At 41.8% G+C, this 13,608-nt stretch overlaps 1 protein-coding gene across 1 annotated transcript in view; it reads right to left on the reverse strand.

The window, feature by feature from the left end:
* LOC118558733 (type-2 ice-structuring protein-like) overlaps positions 1-13,608 on the reverse strand; it is an 83,501-nt gene that overhangs the window by 25,123 nt on the left and 44,770 nt on the right. Inside the window, exons 4-5 of the mRNA XM_036129288.1 lie at positions 4,574-4,603; positions 3,940-4,046 (exon numbers count right to left, since the gene is read on the reverse strand). Coding sequence (XP_035985181.1) covers positions 3,940-4,046; positions 4,574-4,603 — 137 coding nt within the window. The remainder of the gene's footprint in view (positions 1-3,939; positions 4,047-4,573; positions 4,604-13,608) is intronic.

The following is a 13,608-nucleotide window of genomic DNA, read 5'->3' on the forward strand; positions in this document are numbered from 1 at the left end:
GTTGTTGTTTTAGGTTCTGTATATCACTGCTAAGTTGCTCCATGTTTTTATCATCTATATCCAGCTGATGAACCAAAGCTGCCATCCATTGATCTAAAGGCATATCATAACTCGCAACCATTCTATACATGTTCTGCTTAACATCCTGTACCTGGCCCTTTAACATTGCTTGTTTAAAGAGTTGCTGCAGCGTGACTGATAACGGGCAAGAGCCTGTGTGGTTTTCCCAAATTTTCAACATTCTGTTCACATATGCTGAAGCCGACTCCCCTGCACAACGTGTAGTGTCATTTAAAAGGGCAGAATCCGTACTTACCGGATAAAACGCCCTCAGTGTGCTCCAAAGTTGCTGTGCCACCGGGGCCAGAGGGGCAGCTGTTCCTAGTACGTCCGTTCCAGCAGAGACTTCAACCGCATGTACCTCTTGTGGTTCCAGGTATGCTGATAAGCCAGTCCTCACATCACCAATAGCCAATACATACCCGCTTAAAGTCTCCACGAATGCTTTGATCCAAAGGTGCGCCCCTTTTCTGGGATCAGGGAACATGTGCCTCAGATGAACGTTGTCAGCACATGAAAGAGGGCTGTAAACAGCTGCATTCACCTGTCCTGTAGCACTATGAGTCTGAAACAATGGCAGTTGCACACTTTGTTTTGTTGCAGGTAAAGAAAGATCAGTTTCGCTAGAATGCAGGTTACATCTGGGTCTTACGTCACAGCTTATCTGTCCCCCACATAACACCATACCAGGCACCTGCACCGAAGGGTCTGATGAAGTCACCACACTCCTGGCCTTGGATAACAGTTCTCCCTTATCACCATGCAGATTGTTTTGCATAGTTGTGTACTTACCTTCTTGTTTGAAAGAAGATGATTCCCTTACCCCCTGCAGATTTTCACTCTCTTGTTGTTTGTCGAGGCCTGAGAAGCACATGCTGAAATACAGTTCAGTTAGTTTTATCAAGCCTGCTATTTTGATTTCCTCTTTTTGGTATTTTTCTCGAGCAAACTCACCTGCATCACCCGTTTCTACTTGTGCTAGGGCTAATCTATTTTTTAACATCTGTAAATAGTAAGTGCACATTTTGGCCTCTGGTGGTGACCCTTCTGTATCCCCAAAAACCCCGTCTCTCCTCATTTTTTCACACCACTCCTCAAATTGTTTTAAATGGTTTTCAGCATCTTTGTGTGGGAAGTTTGCCATTATGCTCCTTTTTCCTGTCTCCAGCAGTGTTCCTAAAGAACCCCCCTGGAGCTCATTTTCTGCCTGATTCTCAGCCATTCCAGCACTCGCACGTCTTGGCCAACCTGCTGGGACAGCGTCCTGACCCCGGTCCAATGAGAGCTTATTTTTTATCTCTCAGACACCAAAACTTATTATGTTCCTATATGCCTTATTATTGTGTTTTTACACGGCAGTTTCAATGAGCCAGTGTACTCAGGATGAGAAGGCCCTTACCCTTCACTTCACTTCCACGGCTCAATGACAATAACGTGTCTCACACACACACACACACACACACACACACACACACACACATACACACTCACACTCTCTCTGGCCAATCTTTAGTTAACTCTGTAGGTACCTCCGGTCTCAATCTCATACGCGCTCGTTTTTCGAAAAAGGCTGCTTTTATATTACCGCAAAAACGAAGATTTTTATATTCGTCCTCGCGGAAAATAAGGGAGCTCTAAACCCACAATTTCTAGGCTACACGATGTTTTAGAAGCCACGCGTGTTCTCAGTCTCATACGCGCTCGTTTTTCGAAAAAGGCTGCTTTTATATTACCGCAAAGACGAAGATTTTTATGTTCGTCCTCGCGGAAAATAAGGGAGCTCTAAACCCACATTTTCTAGGCTACACGATGTTTAAGAAGCCACGCGTACAGGCGTGTCTGTCAGAATGGCCGCTTTTATGCTACGCACAGAGGAACACGTATTTTCCTCTGTGCCTAACAAGGGGACCTTTTAAACCCTAAATTCTCAAGGTGCACAGTATTTTCGGAACCCTGGCCAAGGATTCCCGGACTCTCACCTCTGTGACCGCACGCAAATCCCAAATTCTTATCGACACGTTTGCAAACAATTATCCTCAAACCTTTCTCTGCCTTTAGAAATACAAAAGTCGGCCCTCCAGGAAGAAAAAGACACTAGGAGATGAATGAAATCTCCTTACCTTTTTTGTGCGGCCGCACGTTGTGTTTTTCTTCCGGAATGGCGTCCTGACCGAAAAAACGGAAGTTGGTACGTCGTCCTTTGGGTCCGGGTGGAAACACCAATTTGTTACTGTTTCACCGTGCCGTGACTACGGTGAAGCACCCTCGGTGGACCCAGTTCGTTTTACCCAGTCAGGCGACTCCCACTTACTTTTTACCTTGAATGTAGGACGCATAAAACAGACAAGTATGCTTTTAGTTATATTTTATCTAAGTAAAGACAGAGAAATAGTTACAGTCACACCAGCGCTGATGGGCCCCTGATCGGCAGGAGGCCTCGAGTGCTCATCACGCAAACATTATAAAGGGATCTCGGGACACACCCATACAAGGGCGGTACACATCCAAACTGTGACATCAGCAGGGAAGCTGCGTCACCTCCAGGGTGGTATCTGATAGATATGTGCCAATCTTTTGGGTCAGTGCCATCTAAGTGTGCCATGCAGTTCTGGGATAAACAGCTCGTTCCACTTGACCTTGTTGATATCCTAACACTCCTATTTCCACAGAGTTTAACTACAGAAAAAGGGTTTTGAAACTACTAGATGGTTTCTAATAGTTTAAAAGATGAACTAAGAAGAAATATTGTGATTTTTGTTTTTCTTTTCTTTTCTTTTTTGGTTACTGAAAGGGATAAAAAAAAAGGTTAAGTCAGTGGCGTTTACCCATGCAGGTGCAAAATATTACTGTAAATGTTTTGTTTGTGTGCAAAGGTGAAATAAAACAATAGTTAAAAATTCATAAATCAAAGGTGGAAAATAAACCACACACAATCTTTTTTATGCTTAAAATGTTTATTTTGGCAAGGCCAAAGAAAACAAGAAAGTTTGTCTTAAATGAAAATTTTTATACCCAGTCTGCTCTAATTAGAAAGAAGAAAACCACCTGCTGTTTATTTGTGGCTTTATTCACTGGGTACCATCAATGAGAAATTATATCAAGCAAAGAAGAAAGAGCTTTTAGGATAGCCACCAGGCTGTAAAAAGGCAGGTTAACAGAAACACGTAACAAGGATCTTCGACTGGATTCTGTTTTAAGCATCTTTGTGAACCTCAGACTGATCAGACTTCCTTGGCGCAGACAGAAGGACGACGGACAGAACAGCTCTGGTCATCCCAGCACTTTTCACCTTTGATTAAGATAACAAATCAGTCAACATCACAGAAACAAAACCCTGAAGGGTTCTACACATTATCATAATTATGGGAAAGGTTGATATTCTGAAACTTTTTATGTCCCCCCAAAAATCAACACTCATGTGAGATGTTTTTTACCTGAATCGTTCATCACCAAACAGTGCTGCATGTTTCTCCCATTATTAGGCTCTCCGTGACACCAGTTTGTATAGCGGAGAGGGCTTCCATCGCTCCAAAACCAAATTCTCGTCTGAAAGAAAGAATTCAATAGATGACATGTTTCATCCAATGTTTCACAAGATACTTAATAAATAAACTTTACTGGTTAAAATACCTCCTGTGCATTGGTGCCTCCAATCCATGTCAGTTCGGACTTGTAAGTTGCCATTTTTATCACAGACTGAACCTGATGGTACCCGTTCGTGTCATGAACTGATGCCAGGTTTGCTCCCATGGACAGACAGTGTCTCTACAGACAAACACAGCATAATGTGGAGAATTAGTAGCTGGGTGTTGTTGATAAAGAACTTTGAAACAGGAGAGAGTGAAATAAAAAGGAAAGCACAATGTTGATAGAAATCACCTCAGCTCTAGCCCAGGTCATGGGTTTGGCAACATAGCGAAAGCAGCGATTCTTGATTGGAGACCAGCCAGGAGGACAAGAAGATCTCTGGACCAAGTCAACTTCTTCTGATGACAAAAAGATGGAGAGTCTCGGTTAAAAACAATTTATGTTCCAGTAGTCTTGTATTGACTTTATTTTGTGACAGGTTATGACATTCTGTCACAAAATAAAATCTAATGTATTAAAAGAGATAACATAGTAATAATAACAAAGTTAAATTCCTAGTTAGTGACAATCAATAATAAGACAACTTGATTCGATTTGTTTAAAATGGTCTCTCAATTAAAGCAAAGAGCCGTTGATGGTGATATGCTGAACTGCTAACTAGAAGCTTATAATAGGGGTAAATGGTTTAACTGTTTTTGTGATCACATAATCACAAAAACATAACCCAGAAATACATAGCAGTTTGCATGTCGTTTGCAAGAATCAGAGAATACATTTTAATATGTCAACTGCATAATCTGAAGAAAAAGTATTTTTTATTTTTGATACTACAAAGAGATATAAATATTTTATTTATTATGGATTAGTTAGGGCTCCTAAACCTGACGCTGAGGAAATAAAACAATGAGAAAAAAGACCCACTGACCTGGATCAGTGGAGCCATCATCTGGTTCAGCTGTGGACATTATAAACAGGAGTTAGTGAGACTGTTGATGTCTTAGTCTCGCCACATAAATTGAATACTTAAGAAATGCTCACGGTCAGCTCTGGTCCGAGCCATCACAGAGAAAACCAGGACACACACAGCCAGCAGCTTCATGATGAGGTGATGAGATGATGCAGATCTGAAAACTGAAATCAAGTCAAAATAAAGCAAACATTCAATCTCATAATGTTGAAAAAGATCAGCAGAAATGTTATCAGCCAACCTGATGCAGAAGGATCTGTTTCCTGAATCAGCCAGCAACAGTTTGCCTTCACCACGGAATCACAGGCTACTTATAGAGCTTCTAAACATGCCATCATCCACAAAATGAGGAAATGACACAAAGCAATTCTGTAGTATTACACTCCTTGATCAGATCTGGTTCTGAACTTGTGTCATAATCCAACATAGACCAAAATCCAAACCTTATATTTTGTGCCTGTCATGGCTGTGAAGGTTGTTGCAAGAAAGGGTTGGCAATGATGTTACAAGAACAGGAACTTAATGTGTGGAAAAGAACATTTATCTTCACCAGTAAAAGGTCAGCTGGCAATGAAGACGATTGTTTCAGAGCTGTGGATGGTAAGAGATGTTCAGGAAACTGTAAACACCATAAGGAAAAAACAAGAATGTTGCAGATTATTTGTTTTACCCGTTTCAATTTATTTAAAACCTTAAGACATATATGTTGTATAAACGTTTTTGTAAAATTCTTCCTCTAAAGATACATTGAAGGAAAATTTAAATCCTTAAGTAACAACAACTTTATTTTGCACACTAGATACTACTACGTGTCCACCAGGGTTTTTTATCCTTGGTTTGTATTCCTTTTGTGTTTTTCTCCAAAACCTTCCATGTTCCTCTGTGTTTATGCATTGTCATCGCTCTGTTCTTTCCTTAAGTTCTTCCTAGGCTGATCTGCATCCCTCCAATTAGTCTTGCTAGCTACCAAGTCACTGACCCGTTTGTTTAGATGTTTATGTACTTTTGGGAAGTAGAAACAAGGATGTATTGCACTGAGAACTGCAGAGACTCACTCAGAGTTTAGCTCCTTAGCTCTTTTGGGCTCCTGCATGTTGAGCCAAATCTTGTGGCTGAGCTGTCAGTGGCTGAACCACAGTCCTTGTTCAACTTCTGCTCTGGGGGGTCTGGTCAGTGTCCCCCCTCCAGCTCCTTAAACTTGGAAATGTGGGTAAATTCCACGATGTATCTTCTGTGTCCTGTGACTTTCACTCACAGTTGTAACGGTAAAGTTTCCATTCAATCATTATTCCTACACAGGTTATGTTCTAGTGACTATTCTAAACATCACTGCCCATGCATTACTAATAAAAAGGTTTATTTCTCAAACATTAATCTACATGTAAATTTTTTGACCAATCTGTATAATCTGATTGAATTTGACTTTGGAAAGTGCCTTGAAATGTCATGTATCATGAATTGCCGCTATATAAATAAAATTGAATTGAAAGTGGATTTCCAAAAAAGACAATTCCATTTGGGTACCTAAATTTATTCTTCACTTTTTTTTATTAATTATGTTATATGCCTTCAACTGTGGGCTTCACTTGAGAAACTGGCATGTTTCATTGAATATTTCCCCATCTTTATTCTGACCCTAAACAGTCCAAAGCCCCTCTGATTTATGTATCATATTCCTTCTGGTTGTTACACGAGCAAATTAGAAACTTTGCATAAAACCAATAAGTATTTCATTCAAATCATACCATATAGACAGTAACACATGGTGCTGGTAGTGGGGAGGGTTTGGGGAAGTTTTGCTTCTTCAGGACCAGGTTGACTCACCATAACTGACCACCTAGACTTAGACTTAGACAACTTTATTGTCATTTTGTATGCACAGAGTGCATACAGAACAAAATTCGTTGCATACAGTTTACGACAGAGTAATGAGAATGCAGGTGGAATAAGGCAACATTACAATATAAAGTGCAGCTGTGATCAGAATGTAACAGTGAAGGAGAAAAACAGTGTGCAAAAACAGTGTGCAGAGAATGTTCAACCATTGTTCTATCAAAAATAATTGTGCAAAAAGGCATTGGTATGGAAAAGTATGGTGCAGTGCAAAATATGTGCAAAAATGCAGTAAACGTTGAGTTGTGTGCTATTCAAATGGATAATAAGTTTGAGAATGTTGGTAGTGCCAAAATAATGATGCAAATGTGGTGCAGAGTCCAGTATAGAGTTCAACAGTCTGATGGCAACAGGGAAACAGGGAACAACACTTTTCATTTTGAAAAGTGTGAAAGCTGATCGAAACTTTAGCTCAGTCCACCATTTTTTCACACTTTAGACATACGATAAACCTTAAAATTCCCAAATAGACTCTGTTTTGTATTGGTGTCACTTTTTAAAGTTATACTACAGATTTTTGCTCTGCACAGATATTTCTTCACATAAACATTTTGGATCTGTTTGAGTACAAACAGTGCTGTGTTTGTTTGCTAAGTGTGCATAGCAAAATGGCAGTGTTGAACTGGAATTCTTTAGGACATGTATTGTTACACCCTTAGATAAGGGCTCCACAAGTCTGAAGTGAAAAAAGGGAGTGTCGAAAAGCAGAACAAAGGTGGCGAAAGACTGGACTCCAGGTTCACTATTACACTTATAAAGAATGAAATCACGAGTATGGCTTGGCTTTATTTACTGAATAATCTAATATAATATGCGCCGTGTCTGAATTCACCAGATAATTCAAAGAGGTTTTGAGTTTGGTGAGTTTGACCATCTACTGCAGGAGCTGCATGCTGGTGAGGATAATTTTCACCACTGACCTGAGCCTAATTTTACAACCTGCTGGACGGCATCGGAGCCCGCATCTCCTGCCAAGACACCAACTACAGGCGCCCCATTTCAGCTGAAGAGCATCTGTCCATATGTCTCAGGTTAGTGGGCATCATTCAGGAGGCCCGATGTTAACGTGTATCAGAAAACCGAAGTAAAAATAGTTTTCCGGTTTGAAAGTCCTCCACTATGTCACATCTATCTGATTGGTTGACGATTCACGTCTAACTACAAAGTAAGTTTGTAAGTTGTAGTTTTGAAAACAACAGTGAGAGTGGAGGTGAAATAGGCTTCACATGAGAAAACAACTTCCCAATCAAGGAAACAGGCATGATCGCTGTTACCATCAGAAAATATTAGGTAGAATATTTAAATTCAGTATTTACTGTTCTTCACTATTTTCATCAAGCTCTCCCACATTGTCTATACCTTTGTATCTATGCAGAGTCTTGGAGACTGGTATCCATCTCCAATAGCCATTGGAAGGAACACCCTAGAAAGGTTGCAAGTCAATCATAGAGCAACAAAGAGATCACCAGGACAAACAATCAGGCAAACAAATACTCACATCTAGGGACAATAATTAATAATATTGCTGTTAGTGGTCAGAGGGCCCAATGCTGCGATGTATGACAGCCTCTCGTCTGTCAGTCTGCCCTAGTGCAGCTGTGGCTACTAACGAAGCTCACCAACATCAGGTTGTGTATCTGTGTGCGAATGGGTGAGTGACTGATTCTAGTGTAAAGCGGTTTGGGGTCGTCAAACTTGATAAAGCGCTATATAAGTTCAAGCCATTTACCATTTACTAATAATTATTATGTCAGAGTGACCAATTAATATTTTGAACCGTGGGAGAAAGCCAGAGTCCCGAGAAAGAATGCATGGATACATGCAGAAAACATGACCACTCCATGCACGAAGGGCCTTCCTGTTGCAACACAACAGTGCCCACAACTACTGTCTTAAGTAGTCTGAAGTTGAAAAACTATAATAGTATTGTTCCTAATGAGACGGACTAAAAAAACAAGCATTTCATAAAACCTTTAAAACTTTTGATATTCGAATGGTGTCTTGTCTGAAACAGAATAATTTGGAAAAATAGCACTTTGGTTTTTGTAATCTCAGATGCTGACTGAAAAATACCAGGTAACTTTTGGTTTAATTCTCTATATGTTCACCTTAAGTTACCTCCTTCCCGTTTTGGTGGAACGTTAAGAAAATATTCTGAACCGTCATGTGTTTGTTCCTCCTGTGATGGTTTTCAAAATTGCTAAGTCATTCTTACTAAGGTCTACATTATGTGGTATCTAACTATACATATTCAATACTTTTATCAAGCTCTTGCAAAAGCTTAAACTTTTACATTTCAGTAATTTTTTCGCAAGCATACAAAACATGTTAACCTCCAAAATGAAATAGCCAGTATGAAGCTAACTGTATTTGCTGCTCAATTAAAGTTTGATTCATTTCATCAACACACTTTTAGGGTTGCTTTATTTTAGCCTTTACTTCAAAAAAGCTCGTATTGAACAAGACCCAAACTGATCACACATCTATTGCTAATCTTCCCCTCCTGTTTGAAAAATGTTTAAGCTTAAGCAGTTACACAGGACTGATCTGTTCAAAGAGTTTCAGCTCTGTGTCCCAATGTTTAGGCACCGTACAGCCGTGGGGAAACTGCTGTGTGTAGTTTTGGCTCAGCTTTCCTGCAACAGCTGAGAAATGTTAAAAGCAGACCGTTTCTAGGGCAGTTGGCTGTTGAAGTTACGAAGTTGGTTTTACAAAAAACAGACATTACATAGCATTGCCAGCACTGCAAATGTCCGCGGGCATCCAAGCTCCATTCGGACCCAGGTGGCTGTCCCTCAAATGTTGCTGTTGAAGATCAACATGCCAAAGAGAGTGTTTGTCCATTGCCAGGGGTTTTTATACAATGGCTTAATCAAGTCAAAGTGGACATCTGGCAAAAAAAAATTTATTTACATTTTTTAAATTTTAACTTATTTTATTCTATTTTATTTTCATTCTGTTTTATTGCTTTGTTTTTATGTTTTCTTTTTAGCTTTTTACCTTATTTCCTGCAACTGTGACATCTGTACAGCACTTTGGTCAACCCCGGTTGTTTTAAATGTGCTTTATAAATAAAGTTTGAGTTGAGTTGAGTTGAGTGGCACCCCCTGCTGTGAGAACAAGCCCCTGATGCCTATAAAAGTATCATGTTTCATGTCGCTCTGAACTTACAGTCTGATTTATCCCCCATGGCTGATTGCACAACAGGGTGGAGAACTCAGTGAAATTGAACTCAAAGGTTATTAAAAATGTTCAAGCTTGAATGAGCCAAGTTTGACATATTTCTAACCTGCCTGTTTCCTACCTTGTCCAGTTCCTCTGCCTGCCTAAACCTGCTTCCTCTGTCTGACCCTGATTACAAGGATTGCCCTGACCACTGACTGAACTTGCAGATCTGACCACTGCCTGTCTGACCAAGAGAACCATAAAATCAATTCAACTTAATCTTGCCAACTGATCAGTCTCTGCGTCCATCCACTCCTGAAGCATGTCAGGACAATCTCACCAGAGCAGTATGGACCCAGCTGAGCAGGGGCCTGCTCCCACCTCAGATGTCCAATCCCTGGGGGACCGCATCAAGAAAGAGCATTGGGGCAAAGTGAACACAGGCTCACTGGGCTGGAGACGGCCAGCCAGACCACTCACATCGAACGTGCACAGCTGACGGCACAGGTAGCTCACTTCACATCTTTGCTTCCCTCTGTTGCAGTGTCACAATCTGCTCAAGTTCCCCAGGCTCACGCTTCTGAAGCCCGACTCCCGCAGCCAGCTCCATCTTCTGCTACCCCTCAACCCGCAGCTCCACCGGTGGTCCCACATGGTGCATATGTTCCATATCCACCCCCAATCTCTAGTGAGCTCTCTAAATGGCGAGGTTTTCTGTTAGAATGTCAGATGGTGTTTAGCCAGCAACCCTCGGCTTTTGCTTCAAGAATAAATAAATTATGTCATGGGTTTGCTGCAGGACCAAGCTCTAGCATGGGCACTAGCATTCAACTATGCCAACCTTCTGAACTCCCTCACCTTTGCACAGTTCTCCTCCAAAATAAGCAGTGTTTGATCATCTGGACTATGCTGGAGGTGCTTCCAAACGTCTGCTAAAACTTCGCCAAGGCTCCTGTAGTGCTGCAGAGTTTTAAATGGAGTTCTGCACTGTGGCCACCAAATCCGGATGGAACGAGTCTCTCAGAGGAGTGTATTACAATGCCTTAAATGATGTTTTGAAAGATGAACTCTGTCATAGATAAAGCTAATGATTTAAACACTTTGATCACTTTGTGTATCCGTCTTGACAACAGGCTGTGTGAGCGATGCTGGGAGTGGGGCAGCCAACCTCCTGTTTCCCGGTCACTCCTGCCTGTCAAACACAGTGCAAACGCATTAAGTAACCTTCTAAATAACCCGTTTAACTTTCCCTGTTTAATTCTCTGCCAAACCTGTCAGTGCCTCTGTGTGAGTTCCGTTCACATTGGGCATCCAAGTGGAAGCAGTACTCCAAGGAAACGTTGGTTATTTCAGCAGCGGGCAGCATGCGGCTCTGAGCTAGCCGAAACGCGGTCGGAGCAGGCCGGGGGTCGTAGTCGAGTCCCCGCACGCAGCAGGTGATTTCAGCCCAGATTTTGCTCTCCGCTTGAGAAAATGGGACCTCTGCTGGCTGCTCCGGCTCCGGCTCCATCTGGAGTCTGTTTTCTGCAACAGCTGAGGAAGCAAAACAAAGTTGGTTTTGGTATGGATGGATTCTTTACTCTGGCGTCTGATGCAGAAGTTAAGACTGCAGACTTAACTCTGATTTTGCCGGCAGGTATCCGATGCCAGTCAGGTCTTTCGCTCCGCAGAGGACAATGAGAATTTCCTCCTTTGTCGCTCCATTGAAGCGACAAGAAATTAGTTTCACGGAAAGCACATTTTACTCAGCTTGTGAGCCTTTGAGTCCCATATGAGGCCCGCATGGCTGGCTGGTCCCCCAGGGCGGACCTTCTCCTTCAGAGTCCCAGGCAAGAAGATAAAGAGGGTGAGGTGAAGTCTGGCTTCATAGCAGGCACCCTGCTGAGAGAGGCTGTCTCTGCATGGAAGTGTGAAATTCCTTTGCTTATAACCCATTTTGATTTGTCCTCAGGTTACATGTTGTTCCCAGTTCAACCTGAATTCTGCCCATGGCCTGATGGCACAACGCCAACAAGCGCAGAGGTGCCTGCTGTTGCTGTTGAGAGAGCAGGGGGGAAATACTCGTCCCAAAATTATGTGCTGCACAGCGCTGCGGCCCCATCCTCCATATGCTCTCTATGTTGAGACATCAGCTGAGACATAAGTCAATAGGAACAAGTGTTTAGATGGACGCTGGTTGGATTATGGTTTATAAACCAGCCCTCTAGATCAGAATACAATTTAATTCTGATGGTACTAATTTGTTGATTAAGCTTTAAGTTTTAATTTGCTGACAAAGTCTGAGTGAAGTTGCTGTATGGTAGTGAGGAGCAGAGCTCTGAACTAAACTTCAATTTTGGAAAAAATAAATTAAAATAAAACTTTTTTGTTTCATTCGATTCATCGATTAATTGTAAAAATAATCGACCGATTAATCGATTATTAAAATAATCATTAGTTGCAGCCCTAGATTGAACCCACTAATGTTAGTTTGTCTGTTTGCATTCTCAAGAACTGTAAAACATTTGATCAATCACATTGATTCAGAGCCAACAAGGCACAAAGAAACAGCAGCCCAGTAAAGACAGTCTCAGTTTAGTAATGAAGTCATAGAAGTTAGACATAAAGCTTTTAACAACCCCACAGCAGAATTACCTCCTTTCCTTTACTTCAGCATCAGACTACAGCCTCAGCTTTCTGGTCTGGATGTGCTGGACGAGTCAAAGACCTGCTGTTATATACTGTTCCTGACCAGGAACTGGGGACGGACCTGTAGTAAAAAAACATATAAAACACATCTTCCAGTTCCAGTGAAATCATATCAAAGCTCATTAGATGTTTGACCTGTAATTTATGACCTTAAGTCTTTGCGATTCTTATCTTTTATGATGCTTGTTAAGAGAGACTGAGTTTTTTTTTCCAGGCTCCATTTGACATTTTTATTCTAACTGGGTCAGTTGTTCAGTGAATACTTGTTGTATTGCTACACTTTTATTAATTATAATATGTTAGAAAAGTCTAAATGAGTATCTGATTTTAAGTTTCCTCTGATAACATTTGTTTTCTTTTCTCAAGTATTTAATATTAACATTGACAAAGAGGCAGTTCTGTAGGTTAGATTTAGTAAGAACTAACAACAACAAAAACACACCAGAACTGTGCTTTATTGCTGCATCCAATCCTAATGATGTTAATATAAAGCAGTGTGATGACCAAAAAAAAAGCGCCATCTGGTGGATATATCTAAAATTGGAGATCATATTTCTCCAATTTTAGCTTCCCTTCATTAACCTGACAACAGCCAGCTGCATGTATCGCTCCGCCTAGCTCCACTCACATACATCTGGGACACGGCTCATTCAAAGTGATTTCCCCAACCAAATTTTTGGTCTGGCCAATCAGGACGCAGGGCGGGTGTTTCATGGATGTGACGTAGTGGAGAAGCCACCGTGAGATTCCAACAACAATGGCGGCTCGCATCGAGGAAGCAAGCGTTAGCATTGATGCTGCTATTTCTTCCGTGTTGTCCAATCTATCTGATATTGTTTCATTAAAAGAACATCAGAGAACGGCTCTGAAGGCTTTTGTTGGTGGAAACCATGTTTTCACCCTTCTCCCGACCGGATTTGGCAAGTTTAGTTTTCCGGGGCGCGTACGCGGACGCGCCCCGGAGCGGTTAGCACGAACCATATTGGGAGGCCTATTAGTCCTCAACGCGGTCAGCCCGGGATCGACTCCGACCCGCGGCGCTTTGCCGCCTGTCTTCCCCCCTCTTCCTGTCAGCTCACTGTCAATAAAACGCTTGCCACTACAGTGTTTCCCGCAGGAAGTTGCTTATGCGAGGCGGACCGAGGGGGGGGGGATGACTTTTTCTCCGCGGACCGGCTCGCGGAGCGGAGGGGGGGGGTGGACGACACGTTTTCCGCGGCCGCCTCGCCAAGATAGCGCTGCGGGAA

This window comes from Fundulus heteroclitus, unplaced genomic scaffold, assembly GCF_011125445.2.
Source record: "Fundulus heteroclitus isolate FHET01 unplaced genomic scaffold, MU-UCD_Fhet_4.1 scaffold_153, whole genome shotgun sequence".
NCBI lineage: Eukaryota > Metazoa > Chordata > Actinopteri > Cyprinodontiformes > Fundulidae > Fundulus > Fundulus heteroclitus.